Here is a 17,549-nt window from a genome sequence, read left to right on the forward strand (position 1 = left end):
ACTTCACATGACACCTGGTTCAAGTCCTGGCTCTGTCATCTATTAGGTTAGGCAGAAACAGCCTCTCTCTGTCTCAATTCATTTTCTGCTGGTGTTGGAGGGCTGCCTGCAGAGGTGGCGGGCGGCTGCGCTCAGGCTCACCGCAGGAACAGGGACACTGGCAGCAGGGGCTCCGGGAAGCGCTCCTTGGCGTGAGCCCTCCCAGAGTCGGTCTGCCATTAGCCCCACCAAAGAGCCCATGAGTAGTTTGTTCTTTTCAATGCTGTAGAGAATTCCATTGTGTAAGCAACCCACGATCTAGTCATTCTACTGCTAATGAGCATTTGGGTGGTTTTTAAGTTTTAGCTGTTATAAACATTTTTGTACAGGTCTTTTGGTGAACCTATGTATGCATTTCTGTTGGGTACATATATAGGAGTGGAATTGCTGGGTCACAGAGCATCACTCAGCTTCAGTAGATATTGTCAAATAGTTCTTCAAAGTAGTTGTACAAATATATACTCTCATCAGCAGTTTGTGAAAATTCCTTTTGTTCTAGATCCTTGAAACATTGGGTATTTTCTGTTTTTCTCATTTTAGACATTCTGATGGGTAATACTATTTTGGCATAAATTTGTGTTTCCCTGATGAATAATGAAACTGAACACCTTCATATACTGAAGAGCCATTTGGATTGGCTCTTTTGTAAAATGGGCATTGAAGTCTTGCTTTTTTCTCATAGGTATGTAGGAGTTCGTTATATATTATGATTGGATATTAAAATTAAAAATACCTCTTTTCAGATTGTCAGAGAAAAATGTAACGTAGGCAACATCTGGACTAAACCTGCAAAGCCTTAAAAAAAAAATTTCTATTCTCCTGTAACAGATTTGACAGGAGAAAAGAGAAAGAAAAACTCTACCTTTAAATATTTAATTTAAGAACTAAGCAAAATGAAAATGGGCTTATAATTTCTGACACTGGAAGAAGCCTACTGGGAAGCTGTCATAAGTCACAGTACTTTATAGCAATAAAATAGTCACATCCTTGAAGCTCATTATTTCTTATTAATTAAAATTTCATTGTCAAATACATTCTGCGGTTTGTTCACATTTTGCAGTTTCTCAGAAGACATGCTTCTGCGAAAAACTGGTAACTAATTGGTTGGAGGTTTGCAAAGCAGAAATAGAGACACAGATGTAGAGAACAAACATATGGACACCAAGTGGGGGAAAGGGGGGCGGTTGGGGTGAGATGAATTGGGAGATTGGGATTGCCATATATATATTACTAATAAGAAAAAAAAATCAAATTATACACTTTATATGAAGTTTATTGTACGTCAACTGTATCTCAATAAAAGTTCTTAAAAAAATAAACATTTTGGCAATTGAAAAAACAAACAAACAAACAAAAATAATAACTGGTTGGATTTTCTTTTTAAAAAGGACTGGAGGAAAGCCTGGCTTCTGATTTCAAATACCCTTCCATTTACAAACAAAACAAACAAGCAACTTCTAAACTTTCTAAAAAGACTTCTGCCTTTTTATATTACAATAAATTCCCCTTGAATAGTACATTTTGGTTTTGTTAATAAAAATGTATCCAAGAGAGACTGGTTTTCATCCTTTGTAATGACAGCAATAACTCCTAGGATTTCTTCCTCACACTACATTTTTGGTTTTGTTAATAAAAATGGTCAACACTGGCTCCAAATGAAAAAAAAAAAAAGCTACTTCTTTGGAAAACTTATGAATCAAGTATTTACTGAGTGCTGCATTTATAAGGAAAGGAAATGAATAAAACCAAAATTACTAAAAATATATTTCACAATTTTAGCAATTGTCACTGTACAAATATTTACAAGTAAAATAATGGTACTCGTAAAACAGAGTGACATTCATTATTTCAGGAAACTACCATGATGTTTCACTGAGCTTCAAGTGGAGGCAAAAATGCTTCAAGAAAAATCTCAAGATGTATGTAAGCTAATTGTAAGAAAGATAAAATAAAGAGCCTAATTTATTAAAAATCTCCTTATATTTCAGCTGTATAATGAAGACTTACAAAAATCAGACCAAATACTTACTATGATACAGTTTCTTTACCATATGCAGAAAGTAAATAATCTATTACCCTTTGAGTGATTTGTTTCCCATACTTTGAGAAAATGCTAATAAGAAATATAACCATACTGAACAAAATCTTAGGAATAAGCTCTTCATAATGAGCTCCTGGTACACAAAAGATGATTATCCTTCCTTGTTCACAGACACATCACATCTTGTCCTGTCCTTTGACCAAGCAAACCCAATTCTTTCAATGTATTCACACAGGCTAGATTTTTTTGTGGCTATTCTTGCACTCCCTTTGACACATATTCCTTTTTTAAACAAAATGAAATAGATTATTTCATTCATTTACCTGATGCTTTATAGTCTAGATGTGCCTAGAAAAAGGGATTATTGAAGTAGGGACCCAAACATCTTATCTTCTCCTATTTGAATCAAGAGACTAGAAATCAAATCATCTACACACGACCCAATTGAAATATAATTTAGCAAGAAAGTTATAAAATCAGAGTATTAAAAAAAGAAAGAATATATAGTTTTTCTAGTTTTCATATTAACTAAAGGTACTATCTATGAATAGTTAACTATACGACAGTACTGCTAAGTTTTTCCAAAGGTACACTATAGTCCGTGGAATTAAATGCAATACATCAGAGTAAGCAACCTGTCCAACAGGTTGGCTATCCTAGCTGACACTTGATCCTGAATGACACTGGCTTGATACTGGCAGGTAAACTTGCTTGCTTACTTTTGAAAGTCTGACAAAAAAGAGCAAGCAGAACCAGGTCATTTTTCTTCTTCAGAGAACAGAACTGTATTAACCTAAACTAACTTTACAAGTTGCTGTTTCAGCAATTCACTTATTTATAAAATACCGTACACCTGAGAATGACAGAAATGTGGAGTTTCATAGTCTAATTATTGATAAGAACTCCTCTGTGGCTCCTTCTCTACATGTTTAAGTTCAGAGATCTCTTCATTCAGCAGAATGGTATGGTCTGAAGAGGAGTGAGGAAGGTACCAGAGAAGATAAAGACCTTCATCTGAATTTTAATGATGATTCAGTAAGTCTCTCCTACTTGTCAAATATACACAGAGTAAGTATTCTCAGTGGCAATGCTTAAGGCTTCCAAATACAAGCTGACATCATACCCATCATTACATGTGGAACTCTGAGAGACTGAATCCCCATCAGCAGGCGCACGCATGCGCGTGCGTGCATACACACACACACACACACACACACACACACACACACAGAGGAAAAAAAAAATAAAGAAAAAGAAAAGACAGCTGTAAGAAGATTCATATCGCTGAGTCATGACTCATTTTCTTGACTCATTGTTCCGTAGGAAACAACAGCACATAATCAATTTTTCTCTCTCTCTGCACTAAGGAATTAGATATTTTAGAAAGTTAATGCAACTCAAGTGTAAGAATCTAGTGAACCTTACTTCACCACAGTCACCTGCTTCTTCACTAAAACTGACATACAGGGAACTGAAAATAAGAACAACCACGAACAACCACTAGAGAGCGTGAAAGAACAGAAAGAACAAAACCGCTGTAACACTTTGCCTCTTTCGAGGCTGCTGAAGGTCAAGACAGGAGAAAAAGGGGAAACACAACCATGTGGTCTACATAAAAGGATTCCCAGAGTTTTGAGTGGATAATCAGGTAACCTTTATGAGTAAAGAATTAACTTGACAACTCAGAGAGTTTTACATGTCCAGCCTCAAGCCCCTGCTCCTTGGACTCTCTTTCATGTTTACTTCAGTTGAAGAGATTTCAATCTTACAGTTTTAATGAGGATACAAAACACAGAATTATACCCAAGAAGTAGAGAGAAACTGCAGCAGGAAAGAAGTAACTCCTCTGAATGAGACAAAAGTTTTGATCAACTACAGCCAAACTTTTACCAGAAAAATGTCATGGCTATATCGCAGCACTCTTTACTTTCTTTGCAAATTTAATATGTAAACTATATGGATATATAGTTCACGAAAAAAAATTAGAAAAACTAGTATCAAGGAAAAAATCATGAATAGTGAAAATGGGCCGGCCTGCCTTCAGAAAAACAATGGTCAAAAAAAAAAACTGTTTCACATACATAAGAGTTTCTTTCCTCATGCCATTCATTTCACCCTATCCAACTCCCTTCCCATTTACAATTTGTCTTTGACTAAATGGGCACCTTATTAGCACAGTGTTTTTCTCTAAGAGAGAAAGTATGAACCTGCATAATCTGACATTTGTATTCAGGAGAGAAAAAGGAGTATGTGTTTCCTTTTAATATTTTTCCCTTTCCAATGGATGGTAGTAAATTTTATAATTGTTAGATTGATTAATAAAGTAGTTTCTTTCAAGTTAGGTCAGTAAAATACCAGCAATAGATTAATGACCTGATTGTTTCTAACATGTGGAAATACATTAAGGCCACAAGTCCATCTTTATCTACCCAACCATCCATCCATCCATCCATCCATCCATCCATCCATCCATCCATCCATCCACCATATACACACATAACATACACACATATGTCATGGTAGTCCTTTCACATACTCCAGCAGGATAAAAGATGAGAGAAAAATCTAAGCCCTGTGTAACACAACATAAATACTGTTAAGTTGGATACAGCATTAAGTCCTCATTCTCACAGCCATCAGTTCTCTTATAAACAGTATGTTTTAATAATGGATTCTGCAGTAAGACAAACAGTCTCTTGTTTCCTACTGGGTGAAGAACACAGTTTGTAATTTGATTTCCGATAGCCGAGAGCAGTAATGAAACTGTTCCTTACAACTTACTGCTTATCCCTCACACACTTGTAAATCACAATTGCATTTACACAGACCTAGTCAAAAACTGGAATAGCAGGTCAAGCCTTAATACAAAAACACTACATCCTTTCACTGTCCTTACAGCCAAATCAAGCTAACTTGTTCCCAGGAATTGTAAAGAGCCATGACAGATCCTTTTGACAGTGGCTATCTTTAACATTTAGCTCACTAGAATAGTGTGGCCTCTCTCAACCCCACAATGGTCTCCAGAAAAATGGAAAGGGCAGCAACCTCTTTTAGGGACTAAATGAAAATGTATGAAGACAGATGCTCACTGTCTGTTGTGACTCTCAAGATCCTCCACTTAAGTTACCCTCTAACACATAATTCATGAGGTGAAGTAACAGAGGACCCTTACAAACGGAGAGAAACAGAGCTGTCCCTTGGAATAACAGTTGGATAATTTTAAAATGTTATCTTACATTAAAAAAAATATAAACACAGAGAAGGCAGTGGATATGGGATGATGTTTTGCTTCCAGCACATAGATACGAGTTACCCCCTAAAAGCTTTACTAACTTAAAGTATATAGTTGCTAAGTCCCAAAGCCTTTAAAAGAAATTAAAATCAATTTTAATTTTAATTTCACAGATATTCAGATATGCCACAGCTATGTAATTGTTTTTATAAAAGCAACATACAAACTATAGTCATTTTCCTTAACTGAAAGCTGTTTTTCATTCTGATAAATATTTTGTTATATATTTTTGGTTTTGAACAAGAGTATGATATCAATATTGATGACATCCATCCCCCAATATCTCCTCCCTATAAGATTTCAACCTAGGTTTATGATGCGTTTGGTCTTTAGGCAATAATTCATGGTACCTGAGCCAGCAAATACAGTATGGATAAAGCCTAAAGCCTAAAATTATTGATAGTTGGTACCATGAAGAAATCAGTAAACTGCAAATCAGACCTGGATTTTCTTTTCAGTTCTGTTCTAATGCTGTGATCTTGAGCAAGCATCAAATCCCTTAGACCCCAATGGTCTCAATGAAAATGGAGAGTGTGGACTGCAGTAGATGATCTCTCAAGTCTCTTTCAGATTTAACTTTCAATGAGCTAATTAAAGTTTCTAACTTGTCATCTATTGGCAGAGGGTATTAAAAGCCTGCTTGGTAAAAACAAAAACAAAAACACAAGCAAAGTTCTCATTTGAACTCTTCCTGTTGTCTATGGATCCAACCTGTTGAGCTTTCCGAATGAAACAGATTTATTACATGCTACTGAGATCCAAGGAAGGCTGTTCCAGTATTATTAATGGTCAATATATTTTGCCTCCCTCAGAGAGAAATGGGCTTATATCCATTTCCAGGTATCTTAATATTTCATAAAGAATCTGGGGAAGATCCAGAAAAAGAATTCACTTCAAATTATTAAAAAACAAGTAAACTGTTGCAGTGTTAGTATTTTGCTATGATCATTATACCTTTAATTTGTCTGAGTTTCTCAGAAGGCTATTCTTGCTCTGGATTTTACACTGGATGTTGACAGTCTCCACACAGTATTCCTGTGAACTCACAGTAATGAAAACCAACCTATTTTTTGAAAGCCAACAAGCACAAAAGTAAACAATCATTCCATTTGTATAATTTTGAAAAAGCACACATTCCCTTTAAATATATATATATATATAAACTTTTAATTTCTGTTTCAGACAGACTTTAGGAACTCTTACCTGGGGTCTGCATTCTGTGAAGTTTCTGGGTGTTGCTAACATGATCTTTCCGGCATGCCAGTCAGAAACTCAAAACACTTTCTATACCGTACTCGCCGGGCTTGCTAGAGCTCGTGATCGCTTGCTCTCTCTCTCTCTCCTCTTGCTCTGTGCTTCAGACAGATTGGAATGCAGAAAAGCCAGAGCCAACGCCAGTCAAACTCCATCCCGCCCCCCCTCCAGTTCTTTTGCTAGAGAGCACTGAACAATAGCGATCCTTCCAGCTCACAGCGCCTCTCTTTCATAGCACTGGGTGCAGGCAATCTAGTTCAGCAGAAGCAAAGTGATTCACCAAGCAAAGTAATTCATTTCTTCTGTCCCAAGGGTGGATGTGTACATCTGTGTGTTTTAAGAAGTAATTCATTTTTAAAGCAATCTATTTCAAAATCTGTCCTATTTTAGGGGTAGAAAAATAAAACAAATTTCAGAGATTCTTATTTTGAATGTTATTGTGCTGGAATGAAAATATAAACTTTTCAAAGTACAAAATCCAGCTGATGCATATTAGAAGTCTGGTAACACAAATATTACTATCTTAAAATCACTCAGTGTGTCACCTATCACAACAGAAATATTTTAAATTTAGAAAAGAAAATTTTTATTTCCCTAAGACCTTTCATTCAGGTCTTAAGCTAGAACTTCATTTTAAAAATAAATAATTAACAATTAATTTTATAAGTGGAATGGCTCCTAACTGATTAGTCAACAAGTTGTGAAGAAACTATAGATGATATCACTATTCTCAGTCAATATTTTGGTTTGTTTTAAAAACTGACATATTTCCAGGGTTTGTTTTTTTTCTACATTCCAAAAAAGGAAGGCAGGTCAATGATGTAATGTTCATTATTGGTATGATGACCTAATACATTATGCAGCTGCTCAGTTGCTGAGGTTAGCATGTCAGGATTGATCAATTAAAAAATTCACTGTTTGAATCACTGAGTAGATTCCACCTGTCACTTCAGACAGTGGAACAGGACAGACATGAGAAGAGCACAGTTTCAATCTGTTATCTCCCATTTAACAAACGGCTGATGGAAACATATTCTATCTCTATGTGTTTAGGTATATGTATTATATGTAATATATCTCCCACGTACTATAAAGATGTCCATTTACACACAGATATATTTGTATATATGTATACATATATACGTATGTGAGATAAGTGTGAATGTATGTATGCTTGGCACCCTTTTTTCCCCCCAAGTCTCAATGATTCACATTTAAAGTCTCCTTTAATTCCATCATAATGTGGTTTTGGTCATCTGGTTTCATTTTCCTTCAAGGATCATAACACTCTAACACTGCATTTTCCTCTGCCTTTACTTTGGGTTTCCTATTTCTATTGTACTTCAGAAGAATCAGTCCTATAAAACGTATTGCTACTCAAATAAGAATCATAGTGGGGAAAAGACATAAACAAAAAGTTATACAGAAAAGAACAAACTAAGGGTCTGACTATGAAGACTTACAGACCACAGATTCCCACCCTGCCCTATACGAAATAAAACCCCACAACCCCTACCGTCTTCTCACCCAGGTGAGCTTTAAGCTTCATCATTATTAGTCTCATTTATAATTAATCTTAAAATAGTGCAAAGTACCCTGAAATTATTTTTACTTATTATTCCTCAGTATATTTATAAAAAATAAGTCATGATTTCCATCATTCTATCCAAGAGTCAGAGTCTAAGTTGGAGTCTAAGCAGTAAGCCCAAATTATCAGGGAGAGAGATTTCAGCTCAATAAAAGGAAGTCAGAGCCATTGCAAGGGGCTTTCCGAAGGGGCTGTCTGCTACAAGAGACAGTGACTCCCTAACTCTTCCTACACAGGTTGGCAGCCCATCTGATGAATAACTGTAGTGCAGCAGTTCTCAAACTGCTACTGAACAACACTCGTGTTCTGATGATAAAAAATAATAATAGCAATCTTTCCCAAAATGACAGAGAAAGTTCATGTATATGATTTTCTCGAGCGAGTTTTTTCTTCTTAAATATATTTTAAAATGTTAGAATCTACTACTGTTAATTAACCTTAAGGATGCCTGCAGTAGTTTCAATTTCAGATCGCTGACATTTTCAGATATCTGAAGGTGACTTATAACAATAATTTATTGTGTTCTGCAAAGAGAACTTTGCAGTTCTGATACTTGAGTTCTGATACTTGAGTTCTGATACTTGAGTAACTCTGATACTTGAGTAACTGAGAGAAGCACTGCTGAGGAAACAATTTTTCATATATCCAAATATGATGTTATTCCATTAGTCGACACTCTTTAAATGACATTACACATATTTTATTAATTTCTACACTGATTTTTTAAAAATAATATGCATTCCTATTTGTAATCCCGTTTTATACCTTCTAGCCTTGGTGTTGCTTCTTCTCTATCTAGAAGTTCCTTCCTTGCCTGGCCTGCCTGTCATACACTTATGTACCCTCAAAACCCAGATTTAAAATTATATTCTTAGTGTGGTTTACCTTATTTCTTACCCAGAGTTGATTACATTCTCCTCTGTACTTTTTTTTCTCTCCACTAGTGGTTTTTCTTTATAGCCTTCATCATTATCTAACATTATACTATGTACTAATGCTTAATGTCTCTTTTCCCCACCAAAACATAAGGCAGATGAGAGAGGGTCCTTGTCTTGTTTTCAGCTTATTGCTAGAGCCTAGAATGGTGCCGGCTTGATAGGTACTTAATAAATGATGCTCGGATGGATGGATGGATGGATGGATGGATGGATGGATGGATAGATGGATGGATGGATGGATGGATGGATCAAAGAATATATTTCATTTACCAAACCTTTTGTAAGTACTTAGACTGAGGAGTGCTTTAGAATAACCTGAGGACAAGGACCACAGCACATCCATTTTCTGATGCCAGAGCCTAGCACTGCGTATGTACATGTGGTGAAACAAGAACATAAAGGAATTTACCTCAGGTTTGTATGGTTTCAAGTAACTAATTGAAGAAAATCAAGTTATATATGAAGGGAAAACAGCCATTTCATTGTTTACCCAATTAGGACCTACTTATAATAGGTGAAATCCTTATCCTTAGATGTTGCTTCTCAGAGTAATTTTTAATGTCTATGAACCCACAGACATATGTTGTGCTGCCGTGGCCAGGGAAATGCAGCTTCTGGGGTAGAGACTGAAGAGACTGATAAAATCTTAAACTACAACATTAGGGAGGAGTTCCCTAGGAAGCTGGAGAAGCCTGAGGAAATAGCTCACCCTCCAGCCACCAGCTCAAGTTATAAAGCAACTGAAATCCATGTGCATGCAGAATATCCCTCATGGGTCAGAAGAGCCTCATAGAGCTTGAAGGAGCTTTGAAATGATAAGTTGGATCACACAACTAGAACGCTCAATTTGGCACCCAGCGTATTCATTCTGGTTACATGAGGGCACTGAGCCTTTTTATTTCTGCAAGTAGTCACTATACAGTCAATAACTGGTTCCACATTTCTCCCCTGTACAGAGAGTTGGATAGGGTTGTCTGGACTAATCCACCTTGCACAGTCATGATCCAGCACTGTACGTAATAAATGGTTCTATTAGGTTGAACTACATGAAAATGCCACTTGTGTAAGTTAAAGATAGTCAAATATCAATATCAGCAATGATCAAATGAATAATAAGAAAGATTCAAACACTGAATGAAAGGTTAGAGTAATTTTAAAGGCCTCTCCTGGTTCTGGAATTCCACCTTATAACTCAAACATCACTAAGAGCATCAATCAGATTCAAAGCTTGGTCAACACCTTGTCAAAATACGGTCCTATTATAATTTGACACAGCACTCTGTTCTTGTCCTTCTTGGAACTTATATAGTGTCTGCCACGTAATAAGTCTTAATAAATATTTGCTGAATAAACAAGTGGCTTGAAAATAGGTATAAGTGGACTACCGAAGGTTGTATCTATGTGTGTTTCCAAGTTCAATGTCAGCAAATACTCGTTTTGTTTCTAAAAGGCTAGGGTACTTTTTCCTAGTTATAAATCAATCAAATAGTATGTTTTGTGAACTTTGAAGAATATAGGTAGTATATTTTCTCCCTACCCCTTACAAAAGTAATTACAGAATTCTGACATTGGTACAGGTATAGAAGTCAATGTGACAGCCATTAAGAAACCCTAAAACCATAGATGTATGATTTTCTGAAAATCAAAGGGCACAAAAAATAAGCTAGCTACATATAATTAAAAGTTACTTGCACACCCATTTTCTTATCAAACAAAATAACAAATGAGTAAACAAGCAAAAAATCCTGTTAATACACGTCATCTCCTCTTCCAAGCAGATACACGCATCGATAGCAGTGAAACTGAGGTGTGCACCAGTCCATATGTGTGCTCCCTCTCTTGCACAGCAAAGGATTAGAAACACAGCTTCTTCTAACCATAAACACAGTTTCTTTTAACGTCTCCCCATAAACCACACTGACATTCTGATGCTGTGGCCTTCCCACTGCATTCTTTTTAGAGTTCATATTAGAAAAGGACATCATTGTTTACAACTGAAATGACAAACACCAAAGTCACCCTCTTATTCAGAAATGCCACTGAAATTCTAATTATTATTTCATTTTATTTGTATATGATGGGACCACAAAGCACACTTCTCGTCTGATAAAAAGGCATTATAAAGACCAGAGGATCTGTTACTTATAATGGTTAGTAAAGTACTCACAAGTGTTTAGAAAAGGCACATGCCAAACAAGTGACAATTTTTGATGGCTACACAATGTTTTTACAACTTCTGGCTAAGCATTAGAGCTTTGCCTTGCTTTTCCAGCTAAGAAGATTTTGTAGACTGCATTTGCTTACCTGAAATGGCCATTGGTTAGGAGAAAGCATTATAAAGAGCAGGCAAAATCACACATCAGTCACCTTTCTCAATACTCAGGCTTTCATATGAATAGGACCATACTTGAAAGAAAAATAAGCAAAACCTATGTGGAAAAATCCAGGCAAATCTTCTTCTAGTCTTATTTCAGTGTATGAGTAATAATATACTACAGAAACAAAAGCAACATTTCTATTTCTATGAAAAATTCATTAATAAACAGCAAAAAGCAACTAAAAGCATTCTGGGATATTAATGGATACCTCAAAGTGCTCAGAGAATCAAGGACAAGCCTGTGACAACTGGCTATCCTCATTTAAAAGAAGAGCTTAAACTGAATTTTATTAAAGCCCTCAAAAACTTCAAAAATAAGTAAATTTTCTTCAGTGGCTTTAAAAATAGATACATAACTATCTGTTAGGCTTGTTGACTTCCTATTACGCTAATCTGCTGTCACAACTGAAGTAATATTAGTCTATCTTTTCTATATAATGCAGATAACACTTCAGTTTCAGTAAAAATATGTCATTAGGCATTTGTTTTTGCCTCAGTTTTAAAGAATATTTTCAGGACTTCCCTGGTGGCACCGTGGTTACAAATCCACCTGCCAACGCAGAGGGACAGGGGTTCGAGCCCTGGTCCGGGACGATCCCACGTGCCGCGGAGCAACTAAGCTTGCACGCCACAACTACTGAGCCTAGGCTCTAGAGCCCCTGAGTCACAACTACTGAGCCCGAGTGCCAACACTACTGAAGCCTGTACACCTAGAGCCTGTGCTCCACAACAAGAGAAGCCACTGCACTGAGAAGCCCACCTACTGCAACAGAGTGGCCCCCCGCTTGCCACAACTAGAGAAAGCCCGTGTACAGCAACGGAAGACCCAACGCAGCCAAAAATCAATTAATTAATTAATTTTAAAAACAGAATATTTGCAAGTGCCATTTACTACTTACAGAGTCTTGGAAAAGAATTGCCTTGGTTTCATTAAATGTTAAAAAAGTAAACAAACAGGGATACTAGTAGTATCTAGCTCACAGAGTAAAGTAAGTAAATAAATATTTGTAAAGTGCTTAGAACAATCCCTGGCAGAAATCACTATATAAGTATTTGTTGAGTAAAATAAAATAAAAATAGTATTCTGTGTGTTTGGGGAGGGAGGCTATAAAAAGTCAGGGGGGGAATTTGATTTGACATATTCTTTGCCTCAAAAAGCTTACCTTTTTGTGATAAAAATCTTTGTGGATTTCTTCATTTACCAGGACTCACAAGCCATCATTGCCTTGGATTGTCTAAATCGTATTCTTTTCCTTCCATTTATAAAACTGTTTAATTCTTTTACCAGAGAACACTTTTAATGTGTTCATTACATGGTCTAGAGTATATCCCCCTGCAACTACAATCATGTGAAAAAGTCTGTAACTTTGTCAAAAAAGTATTACTCTTACCATGAATATTAGAAATAAGACACTACATACCCTATACTGTAATCGCAGATGCCTTGATAAGAAAATTCTGACATTATAAATTACCCAAGGAGAGGTACGAACGAAATGCTCTTTGAAATAATTTCTCAGTAGGTATTGCAGGATAGTAGCTTGTAGAATTTGGGGTATATATTTCAAGCAGCAACAGCAAAACAAAATAACACATCACTTATGTTCCTCATATTATGGGCTAGTATTAGCTCAATCTTCTTGACTTATCCAATGAAGTAATTCTGAGAAAAGACTGTGTAGGGCTTCCTAGTCACCTGATAGTAATGCTGTAATAAAGTAGAACTGAAATTAACTAGTGCCTTCACTTTAGCAGTCAACAACATTTATACTTTTGCTGCCACAAACGACTCTGGTAACTTGAGGCAATTTAGTCAACAATATTATCAACCAAGATTTATTGAATGTATAATAAATGCTGATCTAAATATTGTCAGAGATAGATTTTCCTGTCCTGTTGGTAGTAAGCAGTACACACAAAGTGGTTAAAGGAAAGGATGTTAAGTTTTTGTCAAATTAATTTTTTGCTGTGCACTTCATTTCTGATTATATATTTACTATCTGTGACTATTTTTTAATGAAAGGAATTGTTCTCACAAAAAATGTGGCATCTAGAATGTTTGTCATAATCTATTAAACTATGCATAATTTGTACTTAAAGTCTGAAATTTCAGTACCCTGCTTAAAACTAGTTGAATTTTAAACGTGTTCATACATCAGTTTGGAACTGAAGGTTTCTTTTCTTACAGAAAATATAGCAAAACTTGTGGAGAGAAAGAAACAAACATTTAATGAGCACCCAGTATGTGCCAACTTTCTGCTGGGTAACAATTTTAATATCTTATTTTTCACAACCCTACAAAGTAGTAACTATCATGCTGATTTTACACATTCAGAAGGTTGTTTCCTTAAATTACACATTGCTTTATTAAGTAATACATGTACACTGCAGGAAAAATGTCAACTATACTTAAAATCAAATAGGCTAATAAAAAAATAGCAACCCCATAACCCACCCCACCAAAGGCATTCCTTCTTTCAATTTTTAGCCTTTTCTTTTGGTATTTATCTCAACATTTCTAAATAAAAACTAGTAGTATAAGAATATTATTTAGAGATGTTGAGATTAAATTGAGAAGGTCCTAAAAGCCTTCCATCCTCTTAGCCCAGTTTGCACTGGACACTCTCTCAGCCAGCTACATGGCTGCCATCCTGGGACTTTCCTTCACCAATATTCTGAGGATTCCCTTCATCTTCTTCTTGTCCTTTTCAATGTACCCCTTCTGCTACTTGACAGATCATTTAGCTTGGCATACAATTTCAGTTTAGAAGTCAGGTTCACTTGGAGCTTTAACAGCACCACTCCATGGCCTTAGCCTCTAACACTGCTGTCAAGAACTTAGATGCCACTCTTATTCAAATGCTGTATTGCATATTTTTGTTTCTGTTTTAAGTCCCTGAAAACTTTTAGGAGGTCCTCCTCATCACATATGTTCTGAAATTTCCCAAAGATGTGCTCTGACATAGATGTGCTTTATTTATTCACTCTGCTGAGCACTTAACAGATTCATTTAACCTGGAAACTCATAACCTTCAGTTCTGGGAAGTTTTTTTTTAATATAAATTTATTGATTTACTTAACTGGCTGTGTTGGGTCTTCGTTGCTGCACACGGGCTTTCTCTAGTTGCGGCAAGCAGGGGCTACTCTTCGTTGCAGTGTGTAGGCTCCTCATTGAGGTGGCTTCTCTTGTTGCGGAGCACGGGCTCTAGGCATATGGCCTTCAGTAGTTGCAGCACATAAGCTCAATAGTTGTGGCTCACAGGCTCTAGAGCGCAGGCTCAATAGTTGCAGCACACGGGCTTAGCTGCTCCGCGGCATGTGGGATCTTCCCCGACCAGGGCTTGAACCTGTGTCCCCAGCATTGGCAGGCAGATTCTTAACCACTGCGCCACCTAGAAATCCCAAGTTCTGGGAATTTTTCCTTCACATCTTGACCCCTTAAACAGTGAGATTTTCCCTGCCCATCTCATATAATGTTCCTCTGCCCCCTTCCCCATCCATAGCACTCTCTAGATCCTGCACCCCACCTCAATTTTCCCCCATTGCATTCGTCACCATATGACATAACGTAGAGCTCTTTATCTTTGTCAGCCTACCCCTACCAGAATGTAAGCTCCACGAAGATAGGGATTTTGGTCTGTACTGCTGACTATTTTGAATGCTTTATTCACATAGGCCAGAACAGTGTGCAGCACATAATAGAAATTTTAAAAATATATATGATGAATGAAAGGATTATCTCCATAAGGAAAGATGATTTGTTAAGTCAGTCACTCTGTAGGGCTTTGAATTGGGAACAAAATCTAGTGTGAAGAGAAAAAAGCAAGACAAGGTCTCACAGCTGCCTGTCAGTAATTTAAGTCAATTTAAAATGAGAAATAGCCAGGACTTTGCTGGTGGCGCAGACAAGGGTTCGATCCCTGGTCTGGGAAGATCTCACATGCCGAGGAACAATTAAGCCCGTGCACCACAACTACTGAGCCTTCACTCTAGACCCCACGAGCCACAGCTACTGAAGCCTGTGTGCCTAGAGCCTGTGCTCTACAACAAGAGAAGCTACCACAATGAGAAGTCTGCACGCTGCAATGAAGAGTAGACGACCCTCTCCACAACTAGAGAAAGCCCACCTGCAGCAATAAAAACCGAACACAGACAATAAATAAATAAATAAATAAATAAATAAATAAATAAATAAATAAATAAATGTATGTGGCACTTGGTTAAAAAATAAATAAAATAAGAAATAGCCAATTGGTAATTGCGATTTGTACAAAGGGATGGGGAAACACTAGAATAAAGTGGATTCTGAGTCATACATATTTGGGTTTGAATTTTGATTCTGCCATTCATTTGGCATTAGTATTCTTCTCTATAAAATGAGGATAATAACAGCACCCATTTCACAGGACTACTGCCAGGAGTAGATGCGAGAACGCATATCCAGTCCTTGGCATGGTCACTATTTTATCATCATTGTGTCCATCTGGCCACACTGCCTGTTTCTTCATATTCATAAGTATTCTTTATTTTTATTTTAAAAATATAAAGAAATAAAACTGATAGAGCAATCAGTGATACTAAGAAACAGGAAGAATCACACTTAAAATAGCCATTTTATGGTATTGTATCCAAAAAACATGATAGGAAGTGAGTTGAGATAAAGTCTATACAGCATACTAATTATTTAATAATTTACCGAATTCATCAGGAAAAAACCCAAGTGCATTAGTTTGCTAGGGCTGCCATAGCAAATTACCACAAACTGAGTGGCTTAAAACAGCACAAAATTCTCTCTCTTGGTTTCCTGGAGACCAGAAGTCCAAAATTAAGGTATAGACAAAGCTGCACTTCCTCCAAAGGCCAAAGGGGAGAATCTTTTCCTTGCTTCTTCCAACTTTTAGTAGCTTCAGACACTTCTTGGCTTGTGTCTATGTTACTCTAATCTTTGTTTCTGCTTCACAAGGCTTTCTCCTCTCTATGTCTTCTTCTCTTCTGACTCTTATAAGGACATTTGTCATTGGATTTAGAACCTATCCAGATAATCCAGGATGGTCTCCAGAGATCCTTAGTTTAATTACTTCTGCAAAGACCCTTTTCCCAAATAAAGTGACATTCACAGGTTCGGGATACCAGGATGTGGCCACTTGGAGATTACGACATTTTTGAAGGCCATCAATTCACTACACCAGGTATATATTCTGTTCTTCCTATTGGATTTTTACTATATATTCCTCTTGGATTTTCTATATTGTTTTTGTAGCTACAAGAATCAGTAAAGTTGTCTTCCTGCCCATCATGCCTTCAGATTCAACAACAGATTATGATGTTATTAATTACAGTCTCCATGGTATTTTAACAGTTTTCTGATATCCAGTTTCTAATTAAAAATACTTTCTAGCCTCAAGAATCCACCTAACTTAAATGGATACTAGAATATAGTGCACTTTAAAAAAAGCTATTAAGAAGTTCTCAATGACAGCAACTAAACTTGGATACATACGAATAGTAGAATTTTAAAGAGTTTGGAAATGTTTAAGTTTCATTCAAAATAGAGAAGAAATGTTAGTTAGAATGAAATTATTCTATTTACCCGGACATTACTACTGCATCAAACTGATCCTTCAGTAAGGGTCTTACAATATTTACATGATGGTGTGACAACAGTACTGCAATGGACTAAATGTTGGTATCCCTCCAAAATTCATGTATTCAAATTCTAACCCCCAACTTGTTGGGATTAGGAGTTGTGGCCTTTAAGGGGGCAATCAGGTCATGAGGGTGGAACTCTCATGAATAGAATTGGTACTCTTATAAAAGGGATCCCAGAGAGCTCCCAGGCCCTCTTGCCACCATGTGAGGATATAAGAAGTCAGCAGTCTGCAACCCAGAAGAGAGACCTTAGCAGACATCAAATCTGTTTGCTGTTTAAACCACCCCATCTACGGTATCCTATTACAGTAGTGGGAACTGACTAGGACAAATACTATACAAGAATGTGTTATTTGGCATAAATACAACAG

General features: G+C 36.6%; 1 protein-coding gene across 8 annotated transcripts in view; it reads right to left on the reverse strand.

The window, feature by feature from the left end:
• The window catches only part of RASAL2 (RAS protein activator like 2), a 367,842-nt gene that overhangs the window by 131,705 nt on the left and 218,588 nt on the right, over nucleotides 1–17,549 (reverse strand). The window contains exon 1 of one of the 8 annotated variants that reach the window (XM_057729590.1): nucleotides 6,576–6,797. The exons of the other annotated variants lie outside the window; for them this stretch is intronic. Within the exon in view, the coding sequence (XP_057585573.1) occupies nucleotides 6,576–6,588 (13 nt within the window). The 5' untranslated portion in view covers nucleotides 6,589–6,797. Of the gene's footprint in view, nucleotides 1–6,575; nucleotides 6,798–17,549 lie in introns of those variants that run through there. 8 annotated transcript variants of the gene reach the window in all.

Source organism: Hippopotamus amphibius, chromosome 3 (genome assembly GCF_030028045.1).
Source record: "Hippopotamus amphibius kiboko isolate mHipAmp2 chromosome 3, mHipAmp2.hap2, whole genome shotgun sequence".
Lineage (NCBI taxonomy): Eukaryota > Metazoa > Chordata > Mammalia > Artiodactyla > Hippopotamidae > Hippopotamus > Hippopotamus amphibius.